The following is a 20,323-nucleotide window of genomic DNA, read 5'->3' as shown; positions in this document are numbered from 1 at the left end:
CAACCTCTTACACAGTTTTGTCAATGTTTTGCATATGTTCCTTAAAGTGTTCACTTGAAGACACCGACCTTGTGAACAACGCAGTAGATTTATTTTCTCCCAAAACAAAACTAATAGCAGGTATAAGAGCCAGAGATTTCGGTTGCATTTGAGTTCAGACTCATAATTACATTTATTGTTAGTTTTGGGGAAATAGTTATAGTTTAGTGTTAAGATTTTGGTCAGATTAAGATGAGGGTCATGGTTAGGTCCAGGGTTATAATAAGGCACCTAGAAAAAATGTCACTGATGTTTAGCTTGTGTGACCATCGCACTTGAGATTATCTGATATGGATGCTGATAATGAGCGATAACACGCCCTGTGCATCACATTCAGCTCTGAATCATACTTTATTTACAGGCCATGATCTCAGGGCCGACATGTTACCTTGGCGACAGACGCGACGTCTGACGATTTGGGGCTTTGGGCTTCGCGTAAAATTACGCGGTATATCGCGAGAATTGCGGTGTACTTGTACGGAAGGAACCTGCGAAAGATGGCGGCTCCGCCTGATGAGGCGAGCTTGGAGTCTCGCGTCAGTAAGTCAAATGCCTTCATTATTTTGGTGACATGGTTGACACCGTCCCAGTGTTGAAAAGCCGCAACCGCGCCAGTGATTTATGGTACCTTTTGGGAAACTTGTCGTTACCTCAGGGGTCGTTGCTGTGAGAGTCCTGAGGCCGGTCAGTCTCACGGCTAACTAACTAACTAGCTAGCTAAGAAGCTAAGCTAAGATACAACGCACCACTAGCATTAGCTAGCTCGCCCTGAAACGGTCTGATTCCTTTTTTAGGGACGTTAACGTCGCCAACGATGGTCTTGGTGATGAGCAGTCGCTCTGACCGTGATCATTAGAGTAGAAAGTTGTTTCGCTGGGCAGAAGCAGGCGACTCGTGTGAAATGAGCAAGGAGGCGTCACTTCACTTCTGGCTGAACTTGTCATGCTAGCTAACTGGTCAGCGTCATCCTGCTAGTTTGGCTTCCTCTATGTCAGTTGTGGACCTAGCTGGCTGCAAAAGTTTCCAACAAGATGATTCATTCGTTTATTTCCCTTTAGGTGTTAAGAGCTGTTGCGTAAAATGTGCACTTCTCGGAGTTTGTTTTTTTTCTTTAAGCGTTGAAGACTCGTGTCAGTGCTGCTGTTGTCAACCGGGGAAAGCTAAAGAAATGTAAAATCCTTAAAGGTTTAAAAACGGCAGTGGTTTTAGAATCTCCGCGGTCTGGTTAAATACACACATGATCGCGTCACATGGTCCTAGATCGTTTTGTACTATACTAGAGAGCATTAGCTACTCTTCCTTCTGAAGTCCATACAAGGTGTTTTGATTTGGATTATAGCACCCAGACCCTCTGTGAGGCTCCAGTGTTTGTAGTACGAGTCTGACAGGTAGTAACTAGTAACTAGATTAGGCTGTTCTTTCTCTATGATCATGCTTTTATTTTAAATTTAGCATGTTGTGCATGTGAACAGTAATTGTACCTATTTTCAAGAGATTAATGTATATTCTGACACCCCCCACCCCTTCTTATCAAACTGCAGACAAAGCAACCAACCCATTAAACAGAGAAACTGACTGGGATAGTATCAAAGCCTTCTGTGAACAGCTCGGCAATGAACCTGAAGGGTGAGTCCCAACTTGGCTGTATACTGTAACTCTGTGCGGCCTGTCACCCACATGAGTATCTAGATAATTTACTACGCTATGGTACAGTAAAGTACTGAACACTCAAAGTATTGGACAGTCAAACTGAACGGTTATTTTTTTCTTTCGGAAAACATGAGTTTGAGATGAGAACAGCAAAAATAACTGTATGAATTGTGATTTTATTTATCAATATTTTGACTTTGGGCATTTCATAGTTCTAATATTATAGCACTTATTGTGTCCAGAGTTGCGCGCATATATATATATATATATATATATATATATATATATATATATATATATATATATATATATATATAATGTAATGTAAATAATGTAAATGTTTATTCCTTGGCTTTTGGTCTGTGGTCTCATTTGAGACACTTTTTGTTTTTGTTTGTTTGAGCCATGCCTACTCCCTTCATTGTTAGTCAAAACCATACTGAGTAGCCTATGTAGCTTGCCCTTGTTTAATATCTTTGCCCTTTGTGATAAATGCAATGAATACAACTGATCATGCATCAGTTGCTATTTAATATTCAGCAATAACTTCACTACTGAGCCTTTTTGTTCCTATGCGGGAACAATGTTCAAATCCATATTTCTTGTGGCTTTTTCCCACCTCAGGTGGCATTCAAACATATTTTCAGTATGCTTTGAAGTCTCTGGTTTATCATCCAGTTGAATAACTTGATCATTCTTCGTTCAAAAGCATTCATATTGAGGCCTAATTGCAAAGGTTGTTCTGGTGATTTACTTCCAGTCTGAGTCTCTTTTCCTTTTGAATCTGAATTACCGCAGCCCCCAGTTGGCCACCAGGTTGCTGGCGCACAAGATCCAGTCACCACAGGAATGGGAGGCTATGCAGGCACTGATGGTAAGATGAGATGGTGTCCTGGAGCAACTGGGTGCATCTGTAATCTAGCCGTTTGTGATCTTCCTGTTATTTATTTTTTTTTATTATTTTTGCTATATTAATTATGCATGTTGCTTTCTACTATTATTCCACCTAATCTAGTAACTGCTATAGTGAGAGCCAGGAATCTGAGGACGCTCAGCTGGGTTGTTCTAATTGATCCATTTTAACAGCCCTTTGATTCTTATCTCTGAGAGCCAGATTCTTGGTCTCAATTTAAGGGGGTGAAGTTAAACAAATCAAATTATTAACTGTTGTGTGAGCCAGTTAGTGATTAACTGTCGTAAGAGCTCAATTTTGAAAGCTAAGGCTTTAACTGAATATGTGGTCAATAACTGAATATGTGCTGCAACATCAGGCTATAAATATCTATGTCCCAATGTTGCAGTGTTGCAGGAGTGAAGCTGTATCTGTCAGAAGTCATAAGATATTCATGTGCATATGAGCATGAGAAGGCAGGAACACCAGGTGTGCTTTCACAGGTCCCAGGTGGTTGTCGGCATTATGGACAGATAGATTTTCATTATTTATTCCCCTTCCTGTGCACTTAATGCACAACTTGTATTAGCTACAGGATGATCAAAATTTGGTGATCTTGCATACAGTGATGGATGCAAAACATATGAACTGCTGGCACTTAAGTTTCCATTGTCCAAAGGAAGGCTACTTTTAAAGAGTTTCAGGGCTACATTATTTCCTAGCGCAGTATGTGGAGTTACAGGTTGGAAGATCTTACACTGAAGGTTGAGGTTTAATTTAGTGACAATTTAGTTTGTCAGCTTTGTGGAACATTGCTACAGTGTTCATCAATCACCTCATTGTCTTGAGAAGCTTTTTTTATGTCCAATGGACCAGAAATTATTTGGAGGATAATATGTGAGAGGTGTAGTCTTGAAGCATTAGCCTGCTTCACATTCTCACATAATCTCACGCTCAAGGATTAGTTTTCTAAAATAGCCATTGTACAAACGCTGTAACAGATTAACTCTAATTAATGAAATCTTAGAGAATCCTTTAAGATTGACACTTGAAGATTGGTCTTTAACGTGTGTGTGTGTGTGTGTGTGTGTGTGTGTGTGTGTGTGTGTGTGTGTGTGTGTGTGTGTGTGTGTGTGTGTGTGTGTGTGTGTGTGTGTGTGTGTGTGTGTGTGTGTGTGTGTGTGTGTGTGTAGGTTCTGGAGACATGTATGAAGAACTGTGGGAAAAGGTTCCATAACGAGGTGGGAAAGTTCCGCTTCCTTAACGAACTCATCAAGGTGGTTTCTCCTAAGGTAAGCTTTCAGTTGCTTTGCTCCTGGGTTAAAGGATGATGTCGGTGTGACTTACTGATGCTAATTAAGCTTTTCAGAGGTTTCTGCAATTTTCTGGTTTCTGGTGTATCATTTTACTGGGAGACTGATAGTTAGTTTGATTGGTATGAATCATCTGTGGTGTTGGAAAAAGTACTGGACATATGTCGATAACTTCTGTCCTGTCAGCATAATTGAATTGCTAGGAACAAACCACTGCTTTGTGGTGCAACATGTATAGACAATACTGTTGAGATTGGGATAGGTATGTTACACTTTTCTGTGTTCTGTTACAGTACCTGGGCTCTCGAGCTCCAGAACCAGTAAAGAGGAAAGTTCTAGAAATGATGTATAGCTGGACTGTGGGTCTTCCTGAAGAGACCAAAATATCTGATGCCTATCAGATGCTCAAGAAGCAAGGTAACCTGAGCTCTCCCTCCTGTGTTCACCAAGAGCTGAGGGAGATGCATTGATTCTGGTTCAGCTCTCTGAACTCTGAGAAGCTGTGCTCAGGGTCAGTTTTACCTCCTCATCAGTAGAGCATGCAGCATTCACTGCTAATGACAAGGTTTGCAATTTTTGATCGAAATGTCATATAGTCAGTTTTGGGATTTTTCACCGAGCCGTGTCATTTGCGACGAGCCCTTTGTCATTCCCGTCATTGTTAAGACTTTGCTACCCCTGGAGGGCACGGAATTTGCAGGAAATATTCTTTGGTAGTTGCAAAGTACCTGGCCTCTCTTCCAGGCATTGTGAAACAGGACCCAGCTCTTCCGGATGACACGCCTCTCCCCCCTCCGCCACCCAGACCTAAGAATGCCATCTTTGAGGATGAAGAGAAGTCGAAGGTAAAACAAAGAACTGACATGGAGTGAGTGCCTTTTGTTACCATAACACAGTGGCCGTCTTGCATAAACTGCCTTTTCTGGCCTGACGCAGGCAGTTCTGTTAAATTCAGTTAAATGAAGTTAAATTAAACTACCATCAAGGTCTGCATTTGCTCAGTCAGGTGGGTTGCATTAGGGCTGGAACAGAGCCTTGTACCGAGGCACATTTGCACATTTCAAGCGTTGGCGAGCATGCCCTAATGAGATTATAAACAACAGAGGAGAACTGATTAGGGGGACACACTTCTGCCCAGTCACCGCCACTCCTGACGTGAAATCTTTTATCACATATTGAACTGTAAAGTCCAAGTCGTGAATTTGGACTTCCACAGGATCAGGTCTGAATTCACTAACACTAATTTGTTCAGTATAGATTCTCTAGTGCTTGAGTGCTGTCAGTCAGTGGCCCCTGTTGTTGGAATGGCAATGTTGTAATACTCTTGTCAGAATGCTGCTGTTGGAATACTGTTGAGAGATGCCCCATTCAGCCATGTCTGGCTCGGTCCTTCACCATGTTCCTCGTGGTGAAGGGTGTGGCTGTAAAACTTGATTCAGATTAATTGCATGAGTATAAACGGTTAGCTAGTCTTGCAAAGCTTGGTCATATGTTTTAATCGCTGCATAATCACAGCATTAAGATAAGTCAGTTGATTAATAAATTGATTGTCTGTCCCTCTATCTCTCTGTTTGTTTTTCTCTCCATCTCTGGCCATCCGTCTGTCTCTATGCAGATGCTGTCCCGCCTGCTTAACAGTACTCACCCTGAGGACCTGCGAGCAGCAAACAAACTCATTAAGGAGATGGTTCAGGAGGTGTGTGTCCCCAGGTTGAGGTTCAGTTTACTTTGGCTTCTAGCATGCACTGGATAAACGTGCAGCGCAAAATGAAGACGTTTGTTTGTGTATAGGACCAGAAGCGCATGGAGAAGGTTTCAAAGAGAGTAAATGCCATTCAAGAGGTGAAGGAGAGTGTCAAACTCCTCACACAGCTGCTGGGAGACTACAGTAAAGACAACAGCTCACATGGTAATGAGGAGCTCATCAAGGTGTGTAAGCATAAGCATACACACACACAGTGTCACCTAATTACCTACCCTTTCTCAAATGTCTGTGATCTAGCTGAACAGGTTTGCTAAGATTGGTTTCCAGAGACATTTGGGAAGGTGCATTGAAGTCTGATAAGTGGTGCATTCGTAACCATGTTTGTGCTGATAGGATCTGTACCAGCGTTGTGAGAGGATGAGACCCACCCTCTTCAGGCTGGCCAGTGACACGGAAGACAACGACGAGGCCCTGGGTATGAGGAAGGGAAATAGGACTGTTGCACCTCGGCTTTAACAGCGAGTGGCATTAAAACACGCTCGCTGTTGCTTCAATTGAGTCCATTAAGTTGTGATTGTAGTGAATAACGCTTAATTTTGTGTGTGTCCGTCCCACCACAGCGGAGATCCTGCAGGCCAATGACAGCCTGACCCAGGTGATTAATTTGTACAGACAGCTGGTGAAGGGAGAGGAGGTGAATGGTGAAAGCACCACCACACCCGGGCTCAAGGGTAATATTACCACTAAACCACTCACACAGGCATCGCACTGCTACACACACACACACACACACACACTATCTCTCTCCCAGACAATGCCTTGACTACAAACATTTTCCTGTGTAGGTAGCAGCACAGCTCTGTTGGACCTCACCGGCTTGGACACCTCATCCTTGGCCACGAGTTTCCCAGAATTCCCCTCTCAGCCCACACCATCACAGGAGCTGGGAATCAGCTTGCTAGATGATGAGCTCATGTCTCTGGGTAAGAACTGACTCAGGATCAGTTTTCTCTTTCTATATACCTCAGCGTGCACATGTAACTACAGGGGGAGCTGATCTGTGATCAGCACTCTTTTAAACATCCATATGAACTCGTCATCAGATTCAGTCTATTTAAATCACTGATCACAGATCAGGTCCAGCCCATTCAAAACGACAGATCCTAAAGCAGCATAGGTGAGAGTCTGTGGTGATCTGTGTCGTAGGACTAAGTGATGTAGCTCCCGGTCCTAACCTGGCTCCCTCCCAGGCTGGGGATGCAACGACATGGAACTCATTTCAGGTGAGAAAGAGAGAGATGACGATACGTCACGCTAGACACTTCCTACCTCACCATATCTGCTCTTCTGTGACGGATGATCTTTCTCGTGTGCCACCTTCAACGCTCTTGACTGCTGCTCTTTTCCTCCTCCACCTCCATCAGTCTTCAGATACCGCCGACACGTCCGTCGGCCCTGTGCCGGCCGCGGTGCTGTTGCCGTCAGTTACGAGCCCCCAGGCACCTGCCGGCAGCCCCACACCAGCCGCTAAGGCCCTGGACGAGCTGGATGTACTGGGGAGAACCCTCCTGCAGCAGTCCCTGCCCCCTGAGAGCCTGCAGGTCAAATGGTGCGGCTCTCTTCAGCCAGGGCTGTCATTCATTGATCAGAGTAACAATGAAGCCAACTGAAGTGCAGACTCTATATTCCTATGACTAATATGCTTTAATATATTTGGTATTTGGCAGATGCCGTCATCAATAGCAACTTGCATACAATTATTGGTAGACAGCATTTCTACTCCCTGGGAAGTGACTTTAGTGGCGTTAGCACCTTGCATTATCTGTCCCACCAGCCAAGCAGGAGTATCTACAGGAGTCTTTTTTTTTTTTTTTTTAAATTATTATTATTATTATTATTATTATTAACCAGAAAGACAAAGTAGTTCAGATCACGGATGATGGTGGACAAGGTAGGCATCAGATCAGGGTAGTTTGGCAGGTTTCCTAATCAGTTCTTGCCAAAGAGTTATCCATATTTGTGATAAGACTGTGGGGGGGAAATGCTAATGGAATTCTGATAAAATGCCTTTAGATCATGTCCATAGGAAACCTTGCTTAATGCACTGATGACTTAATCATTTAATTTTAATAGAGCATAAGATGACCTGAAGCGATGTAAATGCTGTTTTGCAGGGATAAACTTCAACCTCAGTCAAAGCCTACACTAAGAGATCTCCAGACCAAGTCAAGCACCAACCCAGCCACAAGTCCCAGCCCCGTCCTGGCCTTCCCATCAGAATCTGGTTCTCTCCTGAATTCCCAGCCCAGCCACGAGACTCCGGCACTGGGTGTCGCTCCCTCCTCCACCCCTCAAGATGAAATCTCTCTGGCCAGTGTTACCGTGCCCTTAGAATCCATCAAACCTAGTGAGAAACTTCGATTTGCTGTACTATGTAATTCCTGCTATGGATTATGGGTATATTTGTCTCATGGCCATGAATTCTCTAATTCCCTGTTCTCCTCACTCCTTCTATTTCACTTTGGCCACCTTGCAGGTAGCATGTTGCCAGTGTCGATCTTTGACAAGCACAGCTTGCGCGTTCTTTTCCATTTTGCACGTGACTGCCCCTCAGGGCGGCCTGACGTCCTGGTGGTGATCATCTCCATGCTGTCCTCCGCACCCGTGCCCATCACCAACATCCGCTTCCAGTCTGCCGTGCCCAAGGTAGCTCTACTCACCCCGCACCGCCTTCACTTTATGAAGAGCTAACTTTTGTTCTGTTGGTTTATTGGCGAAGAGAAAAATCCATAGTTTCATGGTGTTTTTCATAAGGCTATATTAATTATGATAGAATTCATATCTGCAACAGTACGGCTCAGGTGACCTGTAAAGGACCACAGTTTCTGGGTTGAGGTTGAACATTTGCCTCCTGTGGCTGTATGTTTTGTGTTGAATCTTTTATGCAGACAATGAGAGTGAAACTTCAGCCCCCGTCTGGAACAGAGCTGCCAGCCTTCAACCCTATACTGGCCCCTGCTGCGATTACACAAATCCTACTGCTGGCCAACCCTCACAAAGTAAGAGCTACACACTCTGCAATTAATAAACATTATAAAGGAGTAATAACCATTGTAATGAGTGATAACCATTTGTTAATACAGAGCTTTTATTTAGTCTATACTGACAGCCATTCTGTCTTTTTCTTCTCATTTCTTTGCTGCAGGAAAAGGTTCGGTTGCGATACAAGCTGACATTTGATTTAGGTGAAGTGTCCCACGACGAGAGTGGAGACGTAGAGCAGTTCCCGCCTCCAGAGTCCTGGGGGAACCTTTAGGTGGACGAACTCAACTTCCTGCTGCTTTAGCTCTCTGCTTCTTGTTGGTCTCACCCAATAGGAGCGTCTCTCACTATCTACAGTTCAATTCTAATCCACAAGAAAACTGAGCCCCTACTCACTTTTCCCCCTCACTTGTTCCGAGTACACATTTCTTTCTAGGGACAGCTGAAGACGTCTGGCAAAATGTGAGTAGCAATTTGAGCAGAATCGTAAAAATGGTGACAGTAGTCCCCATGGAACTTGCCCTTAAGTGGAAGTGGCTAGGAGAAGTGAGCAAGGGACTCCTTTTTCTGCAGTGGAGTCAGAAGGATATGCCTTTGACCCACATACTGTCATTCTCATCTTTTTGCTTTTCAGCTTTCCTGCTCTTTCTCCTTTATTCCAGTGAACAGTTTTAATCTTCATCTAACCCTCACCTACCCTTGCTGCCTTTTGGGCTTTGCTTCGTGAAACTGTTGTTGCTGTCAGACCTTCCTGAAATGGAACTTGAAGATTGGTCTTTGTGTGTGTGTGTGCGCGCGCGCGTGTGCATGTCTGTTCCTCATAAATACTTCATTGTGCTGTTTGTTGTTGCAAGAGAGATCCTGAATCATCTGTTTTATTATTTACAGCTTATGACCAGAGTGAGTCAGTGTGAGATTGAATAATGGGACAATAAGATGGACTTTCTGTCTAAACTGTGATTTAAAATATACCTGGTTGACCCTTTATGATTAATCTGTCCCTGTATGATCTTGGTTCAGAATTAGCACTATATCTTTCACACCCATGGGTGGAATGAGTTTCGTTAGGCACGTCTGTGTTTATCAGACTGAAATTGCACCTTTTCTTCTCGCTCACACTAGTTTGTTCATCTGTATGCATGTCATTTTGTTAATGACAGTCACCACCACCACCCCATAGTTCCCTACATAATAGCGAATTTCTCCCCTCAGATTTCATGAGACTTAATGTGGTCAATTTCAAAATCTTTTGCACTTACACAAGTGCCCTCACTCCCCTTACACCTGCATCCGCCCTTCTGTTTGTTTTACATATGGTGCTGTCATTTCCCTGCCCAACAGAATTAATTTAGCAATCCTGAAGTCTTGTTTAAATCTACCGTATGTGCCTAATCTGATGATTTACATTCATCCTATACTTTTTTTTTTTTTTTTTTTTTTTTTTTATTGCTGACATGTATATACATATTTACATTTCTGTCTGTGTTTGTTTTGGTTTAGGAATTTGTTGGCAGGTCTTAAAATGTTGGGTTTAAAAACCTTTAGTTCTTCCTTTCCTTTTTTGGGAACCTTCTGTGTGTTCCGGAAATAAGAAGTAGAGTGTCATTGATGTTCTTTGCTGTGACAGCGGCTCCTCAAGCATTTATTTATTTTGTTCCCTGGAAAACATCTAAAAGATTTTCAAAAAGATTTAAAACTTTTGCTCAAGTAAAACACAGCACCTTGGGTGATATGGACACTGTACTAGAATCAGTTATATCTAAGAAGTTAAAATAAATGGGGACTGAACAGCTGTGTCCACAATGGTGGGGGGGGGAGAGAAATCTAGAACTCTGTACAGTCTAGATTTGGTCAGTAGTTTTAGAACTGAGGTTACTTTGGTGTCTTTATGTGGCTGTGGAATGCAAACTTAAGCTGCAAGGTACATGTCATTTGCAGCTACAGTCACATTCCAAGCCATGCATCCAGCCCTGAAGCCCTTCCCAACACCATTTTCTTCCTGGTGACTGTAAATAGTCTCTGTATTCCAATTATGTAAATTTGCCAAAAAAAAAAAAGGGAAAAAAAAAAATACAGAACAAAGAATGAGGATGGAGGAGAACTGAGAATGTAGTGCAAATATGTATTTAAGGGAAATAAAGTTATTCTTTTTCCTGGGGGTTTAAAATTGATTTGTTTTAATTAAGTATGCAGTACAAAAAAACAAAAACCTTTTTTGTTTAAAAAAACAAAACAAAACCTCTATCACTACTGTTAAACCTTTATTACAAATTTATTTTTTATTTTTTTAAACTACCACACCTCCCAAGCTGGCTCCTTCACCTATATACGAACACAAAAAGGGGCCATCGATATACATGTGTCTATTAGGCCAATAAAAAAAAGCATGCCTAAAGAGAGCAAGTCAGCAATGGGACTACACACAGTGCACTGATATAAAGTAAGAAAAAAAAAAGTAGTTATCCAAAGGAAGAATGAAAAGAAAAGCAACATTCACAAGTAACTAGGAACTCTGGCAATTCAATTCAGGAGACTCCTCTATTTGACTTCGATTCTTAACCAAGAGTAAAAAAGCCTTCAGTCTACGATTAATCAAAACGCGTGCACAAAAGTAGGAGTCTTGCATAAAGAACTTTCAGCAAACACAGAGGTAAAAAAGAAGCTCAGAACAAGATTCAGTTTTGGTGGATACAAGAACAATGTACTATGCCATCACTAAAGATTGCGCTAGGCGTAACCCTTACCCCCACGCTCCCTGGACGGCAGGCCTGCACAAAACGTCAAGCCAAATGCCTCCATCACGTTGGAAGCAAAGGGAAGGTCCATGGGGAAAGGCAGCCCTCCATCGGTGGCAGCAGGGAGAGCCAGTTAACTACCACTAGACAGACAACACAGTGGGACGATCCCTTCAACTTTACTTTCTCTGTTGCGGAGGGGGAGGTGGTGGAGGGGGAGCAAATGAATATGGCCCTGGGCCCATGAACCCCATCATGGGCTGGGGAGGTGGAGGAAACTGCTGGGCCATCAGGGGCTGGGGTCCAGCCCCAGGCTGGGGTGGAGGAGGTGGGGGCTGTCCAAACGGGCCCTGAGGGGGCCCAGGTGGGTTCTGGCCCCCACCAGCGCCACCACCGCCACTGCTGTTCCCGCCTGCTTGGGAAGTGGCTGCCCTGGAGTTGTATTGGCTGCCCCCTCCGCTGCCACTGTAGTTCTGGTACTGGTCACCCCCTCCCCCGCTGTATGAGGAGCCAGAGTTGTAGTTGTTTCGTCCATCCCTGCTGCGGTCCCTATAGGAAGAAGAGGAAGAAGAGCGGTCGTCGCGACTGGCCCCGCCCGATCTCCCATCGCGGTTGTAACTGCTGCGGTTGTCCTTGTTGCCCCCACCAGCTGCACCGCTGGCCCCAGCCCCTGCGCCGGTGCCACCTCCGCCCCCACCCACGGTGCGCATTCGCCGGTCGCACTCATCTTGGTACATCAGGTTGGGATTGTTGGAGTTGGAACCAGTGCCACGGTAACGCATCCTTCCACCTGTACAGACAATGAGGGATTGAGAAAATGGATAATGCAAATGGAAGTTAGTTCTCTTCATTCAGCCACACCAAATATGGCCTTATAAGAACTTTGGGTTGTTGATTATGACAACAAAATTTGGTGTGCAAGATTGTGTCTTTGGCCTACAGCTGAAATTAAGCCTGTTTAGAGTTAAATTTGATTAACTGTTTTTTGCTACTCAACTATAAGTGCAAATGGGAGATCAGAAGTCATTTATATCCTTACCCTTTTTTTTTTACAATTAAAAAAGGTAAACAATGCAATTTCCATTGCCCTCTATACAAGTTAAGGTGACATTAAGAAAACTCATAGGGGTTGCCTAGTAACAGCAGCTTGAAAGCATAATGAGATTAAGTGCAGCTCTTTAGCGCTCACCCCCTCCTCCCCCGCGTCCGGAGTCCACCAGCTGCAGAAGCTTGGGGTTGATGGCCTGCCGGGCCTCCTCCAACACACGCACCAGGTCACGGGCCTGGCGCAGGTTCCCCGGTGTGAAGAAGGTGTAGGCCGTGCCTTTGTTGGTGCTGCGGGCGGTGCGCCCAATACGGTGCACGTAGTCCTCCGAAGAGTTCGGGTAGTCATAGTTAATGACGAACTTCACGTCTTCCACGTCTGCGAGGCACGTGGGGCGCACAGGGCGGTCGAAAGGCAGTAACGAGGGTTGATCGAAAGAAGAACAAACACTCGTTAAAAGTGGAAATAATTAACTTTTTTCTAGCGTTATGAATTTTCAGTTTCTGATAATGCTTTGCATGCATTTTTACAGATTAACATCACTTTCCTTTCTCCAACAGTTTGTGGCTTACTACTTGCAGTTATGTGACTTACCTGTGCACTTAAATTATGATTACATTTACACTGAAATAATCTGATTTTGGAAAGACCAGCATATTCTTAGACAACTCCCTGCATCTTACTGAACACTGTTCAAAGCAGCATTTACCTCAGAAAAGGATAAACAACTGAATATTACAACCTTTTTTAAATTACTATGCAAATTAGATGTCCATTCAATGTATCCTATTCTTTTTTTCCAAGCCACAGCTAAACAGAACATGCTAATGCTGTTGCAAAGGTAACAAAAACACTCCTGTATGTAAAAAGGTTACTGGAACAAGAAACGGGAAGAAGATTTTTGACATATCCATGTCGCTAACCAACTCTTTGAAAAGTCTGTTTCTCATTACGAAGGGGGAGGGGCTCAGACAACACTGTGAATGACCCTACTGAGTTCAGTCTCCTTTTGGTTGAGGGCGACGGCTGACAGCTTCACACGTGTGTAGAAACTTTCATTTTCCACAACTCGGTGAATAATCATGTAAAAACATTAGGGCTAATAAACACCTCAGGCCTGGTCGAGTTTAACTTACATACACTTAGTATATTAGTGTTTTACTAAAAAAGGTTGAAAGCAGAAGGGAGAACATTTATGTCTAAGCACAAAAACGATCTTGGTAGGATTATTAGAAGTTGTGTGTTATGAATCTTTTAACCAAGCTGTCATTATTGGGGGGCAAGGTCAGGTACTTACCCTATGTTAGGTTAGTCTTGGCTGAGATCAGTCCTGGGTCCCGTGGAGAGGCCCGAGAGGAAGAGGTTTATGTGGGCTCACGTGCACAGCTGCCCGCCCCTTCACCCTCGGCACGACACCGGCAACGCCAGGCGGGAGCAGAACCGGCTCCCCCCCAGTTCTCTCTCTCTCGCCGGGTTGCAGGGCCTCCACAAACCGGACCGGACTGGATCCAGCACTCAACTCTCTCCCTCTCTCTCTCTCTGTATCTGTCTTTCTCCCTCTCCATCTCTCTTGGAGCTAGCTAGCCCAGGTCAGACCTTAACAGGTAGCTGATCCTAACGAGTTCCAAAGGGCCATGGCATCATGGGGACTGAATAATCGGTTGTGCCCACCCTCCTGTTCCACACACTTTTAATTGATTAAATGATCTTCTTTAAGATGGAAACTATGAAAATGTGTGTGTGCATGCTAATTTAGGTTGGAATCCAATCAAGAAAAGGATTTCAGAAGTTGTGAGGGATGCCACAGTCCTGAAGACCCACGGCTTAAATGCTGCAGTCCAGTTCTAAGACTCTGCAGTCTTGAAGAGGAGGCTGATGTTTGGAAGAAGCTGAGCAGTGGGGATTATCCAGATCAGGCCCTGTGCTAGCGTCTCACAGAGCTCTGCTTACATGGTAGAGGGCAGCTGCTATGCCAAATTAGCACAGCCTGCCTGAGTTGCCATTTAGGAAGTTCAAAAATGCCTGAGGGGGGGAGAGAGAACAATGATAGAGTGAGACGTACTGTGGATCTGGCAACCCAACACAACCCACTTCCTCTTCTTCACCTCAGGTTTTGCCATAAAAGAACAAGAGAGACAAAAAAACAACACACCTGCTTCAAAGCTCTAACCTCTAAAAGTCATTAAAGAAATGGTCCATAAAACAAACCATCATTCATCTGCTGCATTCCAACTTCCTTTGTTAACTCGCAAAGACCTTGCAGGGTAACTGGACACCGTTTGGACAAGGAGACTGGTATTAAGACCCAGGGAAGACAAAGGGAGCCCAGCATCTCCCCCAGGTCCATGCTAGGGTCAACAGTGAGCCAACGAGCCCCGTTTTTGAAGGATGATTTTTTTTTTTGTTTGTTTATGTTATTTACAGCAGTAACAAGAAACAGACGATAAGGCTTAAAACATAGATGGTGGTGGGGGAATTGGGCGAGACTGGGGTGGGGGTTAAACTACAGAAGCATCCAGCAACCATTGTGATCCTCAAGGCTGTTGGACATCTGAAATTTACTCAATCCCACTTTAAAAGACACTACAGGAAGGTAGCAAACAGGGGAGACAGACAACAGGAACCATTAGGACAGAGACAGAGAAAGAAAGAAAGAAAGAAAGAGAGAGAGAGAGAGAGATTTGTTCTTGTTGACAAAGAAAGAGGTCAGTGACCAAAATAATCATTCATCGGCAGCACAAAGGAGGTTCCAGGACGATTCTTCCAGACATGGGGAGGGAAAGATAAGGGCTTAAATCTCAAAACTGAGGGACATAAAAGAAAACAGCAGACAACAACTTTACAAATAAGGCTGTATCACTGTTGAGGTGAAACAACTCATTTCACACAGCCGCCACTCTTATCTGGGTGGTTGTGTGTCTGTAGAAGGAGCACCTCCCTCTACACTGAGCACATACCCAGCCCACGAGAGGCGACGTCAGTGGCGATCAGGATGGGTGCTTTACCGCTGCGGAACTCTGCAAAGAAACCAGACACGACAACAGGTGCTGGATTATCTTAACTGGATTCAGAGCACATGTGATTATGCAAATACTGATGTAAAGTACATGTTTTGTTTTGTTTTTTTTTGGGGGGGGGGGGGGGGGTTGGATAAATTAAGCTTCACCTGAGAGGACCCAGTCTCTTTCGGGCTGACTTTTGTCTCCATGGATGCACATTGCCGGCCATCTAGACAGAGGGGAGTGAACAGGAGGGTCATGCCACCTCAATCCTTTAGTGGCCTGTATTCATTCACTGGTAATTTACCATCAAACTAAACAACTTTTTGGACTCAATCAGGCACCTAACCAACACATGAAGTGACCCACATTGACCCTCCGCTCCTGATATGGGATACAGACCAAAATCCAAACTCATGCTCATTTAACCCAGTATAAGTACTTGGTAAAAACGTTGTCATTTTTCAGGTGAGTTTCTGCTTAAATCTTGTAGTTCACTGTAGTTAGATCTTTAGAACGTTTCTTATGCTGTGTCGTCAGCCTCACCCGTCTCTCCTCATTCTGCGGGTCAGCTCGTCGCAGCGTTTCTTCGTCTCCACGAAGATGATGGTCTTGTTTTCCTTCTCTGCCATGATCTCCTCCATGAGCTGAATCAGCCTGGTGGGGAAGAGAACCGACCAAATGAGTCTAGTCGCATCTTTTTACATTGGGGTGTGGGAAGCAAAAACCCTCCACTTCAGAATTCAATTTGATTAAAGAATTAAAGCTTAATGTATCAGATTTTTGTTTATACGACAAGTTTTACTTCACAATTAAACTGTTTCTTAATGGGATTTCAAATTAAGATTTATGATTTGGATTCACACTAGTAAAGGTGGAATCTCACTTGTTATCCTTCTCGTTCTCCATGCAAACGTCCACGATCTGCAGGATGTTGTGGTTGGCACTGAGCTCCAGGGCCCCGATGTTGATCTGAACGTAATCACGGAGGAAGTCCTCAGCCAGCTGACGGACCTCTTTGGGCCAGGTGGCACTCCACATCAGCGTCTGCCTGTCCGGCTGAGCATGCGAGAGTGAGGACTGTCAGTTAGATAGTAATTAGGTAGAGTGAGGCAGTAATTAGGTAATTCAACGGGATAGAGAGAGCACGCGTGCGCAACAGAGGAAGAGAGAGATGCATCATGGACAGGAGTAGTCTTTGCTCTAGACAAAAGAAGTCCTAACAAAATATGAGATAAACATCATATTCTTAAATGTATATGAATGTATTAAAAGCTATTACTGCAGCAATTATGTTTAGTAATCTTAGTGCCGCACCACCCCTCAATGTTTTTAATGGTCTGTTCCATGTTTTTATGTAATAATGCCACAGTGTGAATGCAGACTGGTGCAGGCAAGCAAATAAGAGACAGCTACAGTGTGGACAGGGTACGTGTCGTACCAGTAACGAGGGTTGATCGAAGGAAGAACAAACACTTGTTAAAAGTGGAAATAATTAACTTTTTTCTAGCGTTATGAATTTTCAGTTTCTGATAATGCTTTGCATGCATTTTTACAGATTAACATCACTTTCCTTTCTCCAACAGTTTGTGGCTTACTACTTGCAGTAAAGTGACTTACCTGTGCACTTAAATTATGATTACATTTACACTGAAATAATCTGATTTTGGAAAGACCAGCATATTCTCGGACAACTCCCTGCATCTTACGGAACACTGTTCAAAGCAGCATTTACCTCAGAAAAGGATAAACAACTGAATATTACAACCTTTTTTAAATTACTATGCAAATTAGATGTTCATTCAATGTATCCTATTCTTTTTTTCCAAGCCACAGCTAAACAGAACATGCTAATGTAACAAAAACACTCCTGTATGTAAAAAAACAAAAAACAAAACACAACAACTTATCGGAGTAGAGGAGAGAAACATGAAGAGGGATGAAAGTAAAAAATGTGTCACTGCACTTCCAAAATGAACTAGTATGCGTCACACACGATCGTGCTGTCACAAAGACTCTGCAGAATACTAGTGCTAAATGTTCCTACCAGCGACTCTGAGTCACAAGTCGGCTCAGCTCAGCAACAAGGCTTATAAATGTGCTTTTTCTCTTCAAACTTGATAAAAGTAATTTATATTGTGGCATATTCAAATGTGAGTTAAACATTTCAGCATTACTGTAATATTTGAATCTTAATTAAAAGTCAGACGTGGATAGAGTGTTTCACTTGAGGCTCTGGCTGCACTTCCACCAAGAGTGTTACAGGACATAACTATTTCACTTGTCTTCAAACAAACCAACCAACCAACTCTCTTCAATTAACTCTCTTCAACAGCTCTTCAGCGCTCCCATCATTCATCATTCCCTTAAAAGAGCTGGCTCAAAGAATGACACACACATCAGTAGTAAAGACACAGTATAGTAGCCCTGACAGTCAGACACTGTACAACAGCAGGCTGGACAAAGTAAATGCGTGTGGTTGGAGGGGGCAAAATGCTGTATTTGCCAAGGGCTCCAAAAAATAAAAAATAAAAAATAAAAATAAATAAAAATACAGGAGCACTTTGAAATCTAGAGCTAGAGGTCAGTCAGGTTGAAGCTCATTGCTCTCAGAAGTGGGTAAATATTTCAAATTAGTTTTCCTGTCCAAAAAAAAAAAAAGACTCAACTCTCCCGGCTCACCCGGATCTGGTCTACGATCTTGCGGATCTGTGGCTCGAAGCCCATGTCCAGCATGCGGTCAGCCTCGTCCAGCACCAGGTAGGTGCAGCGACGCAGGTTGGTCTTTCCCGCCTCCAGGAAGTCGATCAGACGGCCAGGAGTGGCGATGCAGATCTCGACACCTGTGGGAACCAGGGTGAGGGGACTCTTAACATATGTAACCCTACAGAAGGTCTAATTGAACCAGCCATGTAAAGCCACTGCAGGTGTGTGCGCCCACCTCTCTCTAGGTCTCTGATCTGAGGGCCCTTCGGGGCTCCACCATACACACAGGTGCTCTTGATCCGGGAGGACTTGCCATAGTCATACGCCACCTGCTGCACCTGCTGGGCCAGCTCCCGTGTGGGAGCCAGAACCAGACACTGTTAAAAACAAACAAACAAAAAATGTTAACATCAGAAAGACATTGGGCTTCTTAAGACTGTTAATAATTCTACTTCTTAATTGAACCTATACTAATATTGTCTTCATTCTCTAGCTCAACAAGCCAGTTCTAGAATTAGTTTTAATCCCATAAGATTAAGAGGCGCCTTATTAGGAAAGCGCCACTCACAATTGGTCCATCTCCTCTCTCCAGGTATGGCTGGTGGTTGATGTGCACAATGGCAGGAAGGAGATACTGCAGGAAAGAAGGGTCAGCAATGACTTCCTCTGCCAAGACAGTCTACGTTTACATTTTAAGATCATATCCGTTCCCTGGTGCCACCATTAGGCTTCCTGCCAGGCCCAGACATCATTTGTCATCATCTGCAGTCTGTGTGTTTTCTGGATGATGCTAGCAGGGGTTGTGAGTGCTTACGGCCAAGGTCTTGCCGGAGCCGGTCTGGGCAATGCCCACCATGTCCCTGCCGCTGAGCGCCAAGGGGAAGCCCTGCGCCTGGATGGCTGTGGGCTCCTTAAAATTCTGCTGCACTAGCACATCTATCACATACTCTGCAAAGCACACGCAGACATATATTGGAGTCTGTAAAAAATAATCTATGTGCGTCACTAAATACACAAGAAAGATTTGATTATTGTCCCATAGGGAAATTTGCCTCATACACAGGCAGTTCCATAGCCATAAACATACAATCATACAAAAACTATTGCAGTTTTATCCATTACTGCAATAACTACCTCTGCAGTGACATAACCTGATACATACTCAATGTGCAAATGATGATGCAGTCACAGTTTTGTTTACTGGTCTCTGTTAATAAGTGTTCCATTTTGTTTTTGCGCCCCCCCCCCCCCCCCTTTCAAAAATTGTTGATTTAGTAAAACATTCAGATATGTCTGAGCATCACGCTCAAGTTACTCACGAGGAAACTGGGCCTGGTGGAAGTTGGTCACTGGCTTGGGGCAGCCAGAGCCTCGAACGGTGATTTCCTTTTTCCTGCGGAAATCCTCTATATCGTACTGGGAAAATACAGGATCGTCATTCACCAGTACAACACATGATGGTCACTTAAAGGTCAGAGGCATAGAGCTGCCAAAGTATAACTTGCTTTTTGAGAAGATCTTTGTACAAACTGCAATTTGTGGTTAGCATATAATATGGATTGGAGTAATATGTCAAATCAACCTGCTAACAGAATGCATATTGAGGTAACAATCTTCTGGCTTAGAAACTTCTAGTATTTCCACCAAAACATTAAATTGACATTAATGGCATGCAACAAAGATATCAACTGAGGGAGAAAACATAGAGATACTGAACCAATAACATAAAGCTGTGTTTCTCTTTCACACCTGAGTCAGGCGCTGGACTTCCAGATGCTCACTGTAGAAGTTTTTCTCAAACTTGGGCAACTCATCAAGGTCCCATTTCTTCTTCCTCAGCCGGTCCCCAGGATTCCCAAACTTCTTCGGAGGGGGAGGACCTCCACGGCTGGACCCAAAACGGGGCCTTGGGGACACAAACACAAATTCACTTTCCCCATTTTAGACATTGTTGTTCAGCAGCATTCAGGCAGTGGCAATGATCTAGGAAGATTATTATCTACTGGGGAAAAGATGAAGTGCGTTCATATGAAAACTTTTCATTACCTTTGCGGTACCTAACTACTGACATTTTTCTACTACTAAACATTTAGGACCAGTTTCCCAGACCAAGTCTAAACCTAGACTATAAATAAATACATTTGAAAATTCACCATTAGCACTGCAATTTAGCTCATGGGCAGGTTTAACCAATGTC

At 43.8% G+C, this 20,323-nt stretch overlaps 2 protein-coding genes across 2 annotated transcripts in view; one reads left to right on the top strand and one right to left on the bottom strand.

Moving 5' to 3' along the window:
• Positions 1-447: 447 nt before the first annotated feature.
• gga1 (golgi-associated, gamma adaptin ear containing, ARF binding protein 1) lies at positions 448-10,794 on the top strand. The gene is made up of 17 exons (XM_027020812.3): positions 448-579; positions 1,581-1,665; positions 2,488-2,563; positions 3,775-3,873; positions 4,188-4,311; positions 4,639-4,739; positions 5,510-5,590; positions 5,686-5,823; positions 5,993-6,074; positions 6,220-6,330; positions 6,445-6,582; positions 6,806-6,882; positions 7,024-7,208; positions 7,774-8,006; positions 8,136-8,305; positions 8,548-8,658; positions 8,805-10,794. Exons 1-17 carry the CDS (start codon positions 537-539, stop codon positions 8,913-8,915), a joined length of 1,965 nt encoding a protein of 654 aa, XP_026876613.1. The 5' UTR covers positions 448-536; the 3' UTR covers positions 8,916-10,794.
• Positions 10,795-10,801: 7 nt separating this feature from the next.
• The window catches only part of ddx17 (DEAD-box helicase 17), a 14,034-nt gene continuing 4,512 nt past the window's right edge, over positions 10,802-20,323 (bottom strand). Inside the window, exons 3-14 of the mRNA XM_035524802.2 lie at positions 19,876-20,032; positions 19,446-19,542; positions 18,941-19,074; positions 18,695-18,760; positions 18,362-18,503; positions 18,103-18,263; positions 16,307-16,479; positions 15,967-16,077; positions 15,588-15,649; positions 15,379-15,438; positions 12,566-12,799; positions 10,802-12,166 (exon numbers count right to left, since the gene is read on the bottom strand). Of these exons, the coding sequence (XP_035380695.2) occupies positions 11,556-12,166; positions 12,566-12,799; positions 15,379-15,438; positions 15,588-15,649; positions 15,967-16,077; positions 16,307-16,479; positions 18,103-18,263; positions 18,362-18,503; positions 18,695-18,760; positions 18,941-19,074; positions 19,446-19,542; positions 19,876-20,032 (2,008 nt within the window). The 3' untranslated portion in view covers positions 10,802-11,555. The remainder of the gene's footprint in view (positions 12,167-12,565; positions 12,800-15,378; positions 15,439-15,587; positions 15,650-15,966; positions 16,078-16,306; positions 16,480-18,102; positions 18,264-18,361; positions 18,504-18,694; positions 18,761-18,940; positions 19,075-19,445; positions 19,543-19,875; positions 20,033-20,323) is intronic.

This window comes from Electrophorus electricus, chromosome 3 (assembly GCF_041902795.1).
Source record: "Electrophorus electricus isolate QZ-2024a chromosome 3, ASM4190279v1, whole genome shotgun sequence".
NCBI lineage: Eukaryota > Metazoa > Chordata > Actinopteri > Gymnotiformes > Gymnotidae > Electrophorus > Electrophorus electricus.
Note: the sequence above shows the minus strand (reverse complement) of the source record. Positions and strands in the feature narration are given on the sequence as shown.

Bases quoted from the DNA above. Each gene is read 5' to 3' on its own strand.
- gga1 (XM_027020812.3), top strand. From the start codon at position 537: ATGGCGGCTCCGCCTGATGAGGCGAGCTTGGAGTCTCGCGTCA. The intron at 2,564-3,774 runs GTAAGATGAGAT...GTGTGTGTGTAG, and splicing joins AGGCTATGCAGGCACTGATG to GTTCTGGAGACATGTATGAA. The intron at 4,312-4,638 runs GTAACCTGAGCT...CCTCTCTTCCAG, and splicing joins TCAGATGCTCAAGAAGCAAG to GCATTGTGAAACAGGACCCA.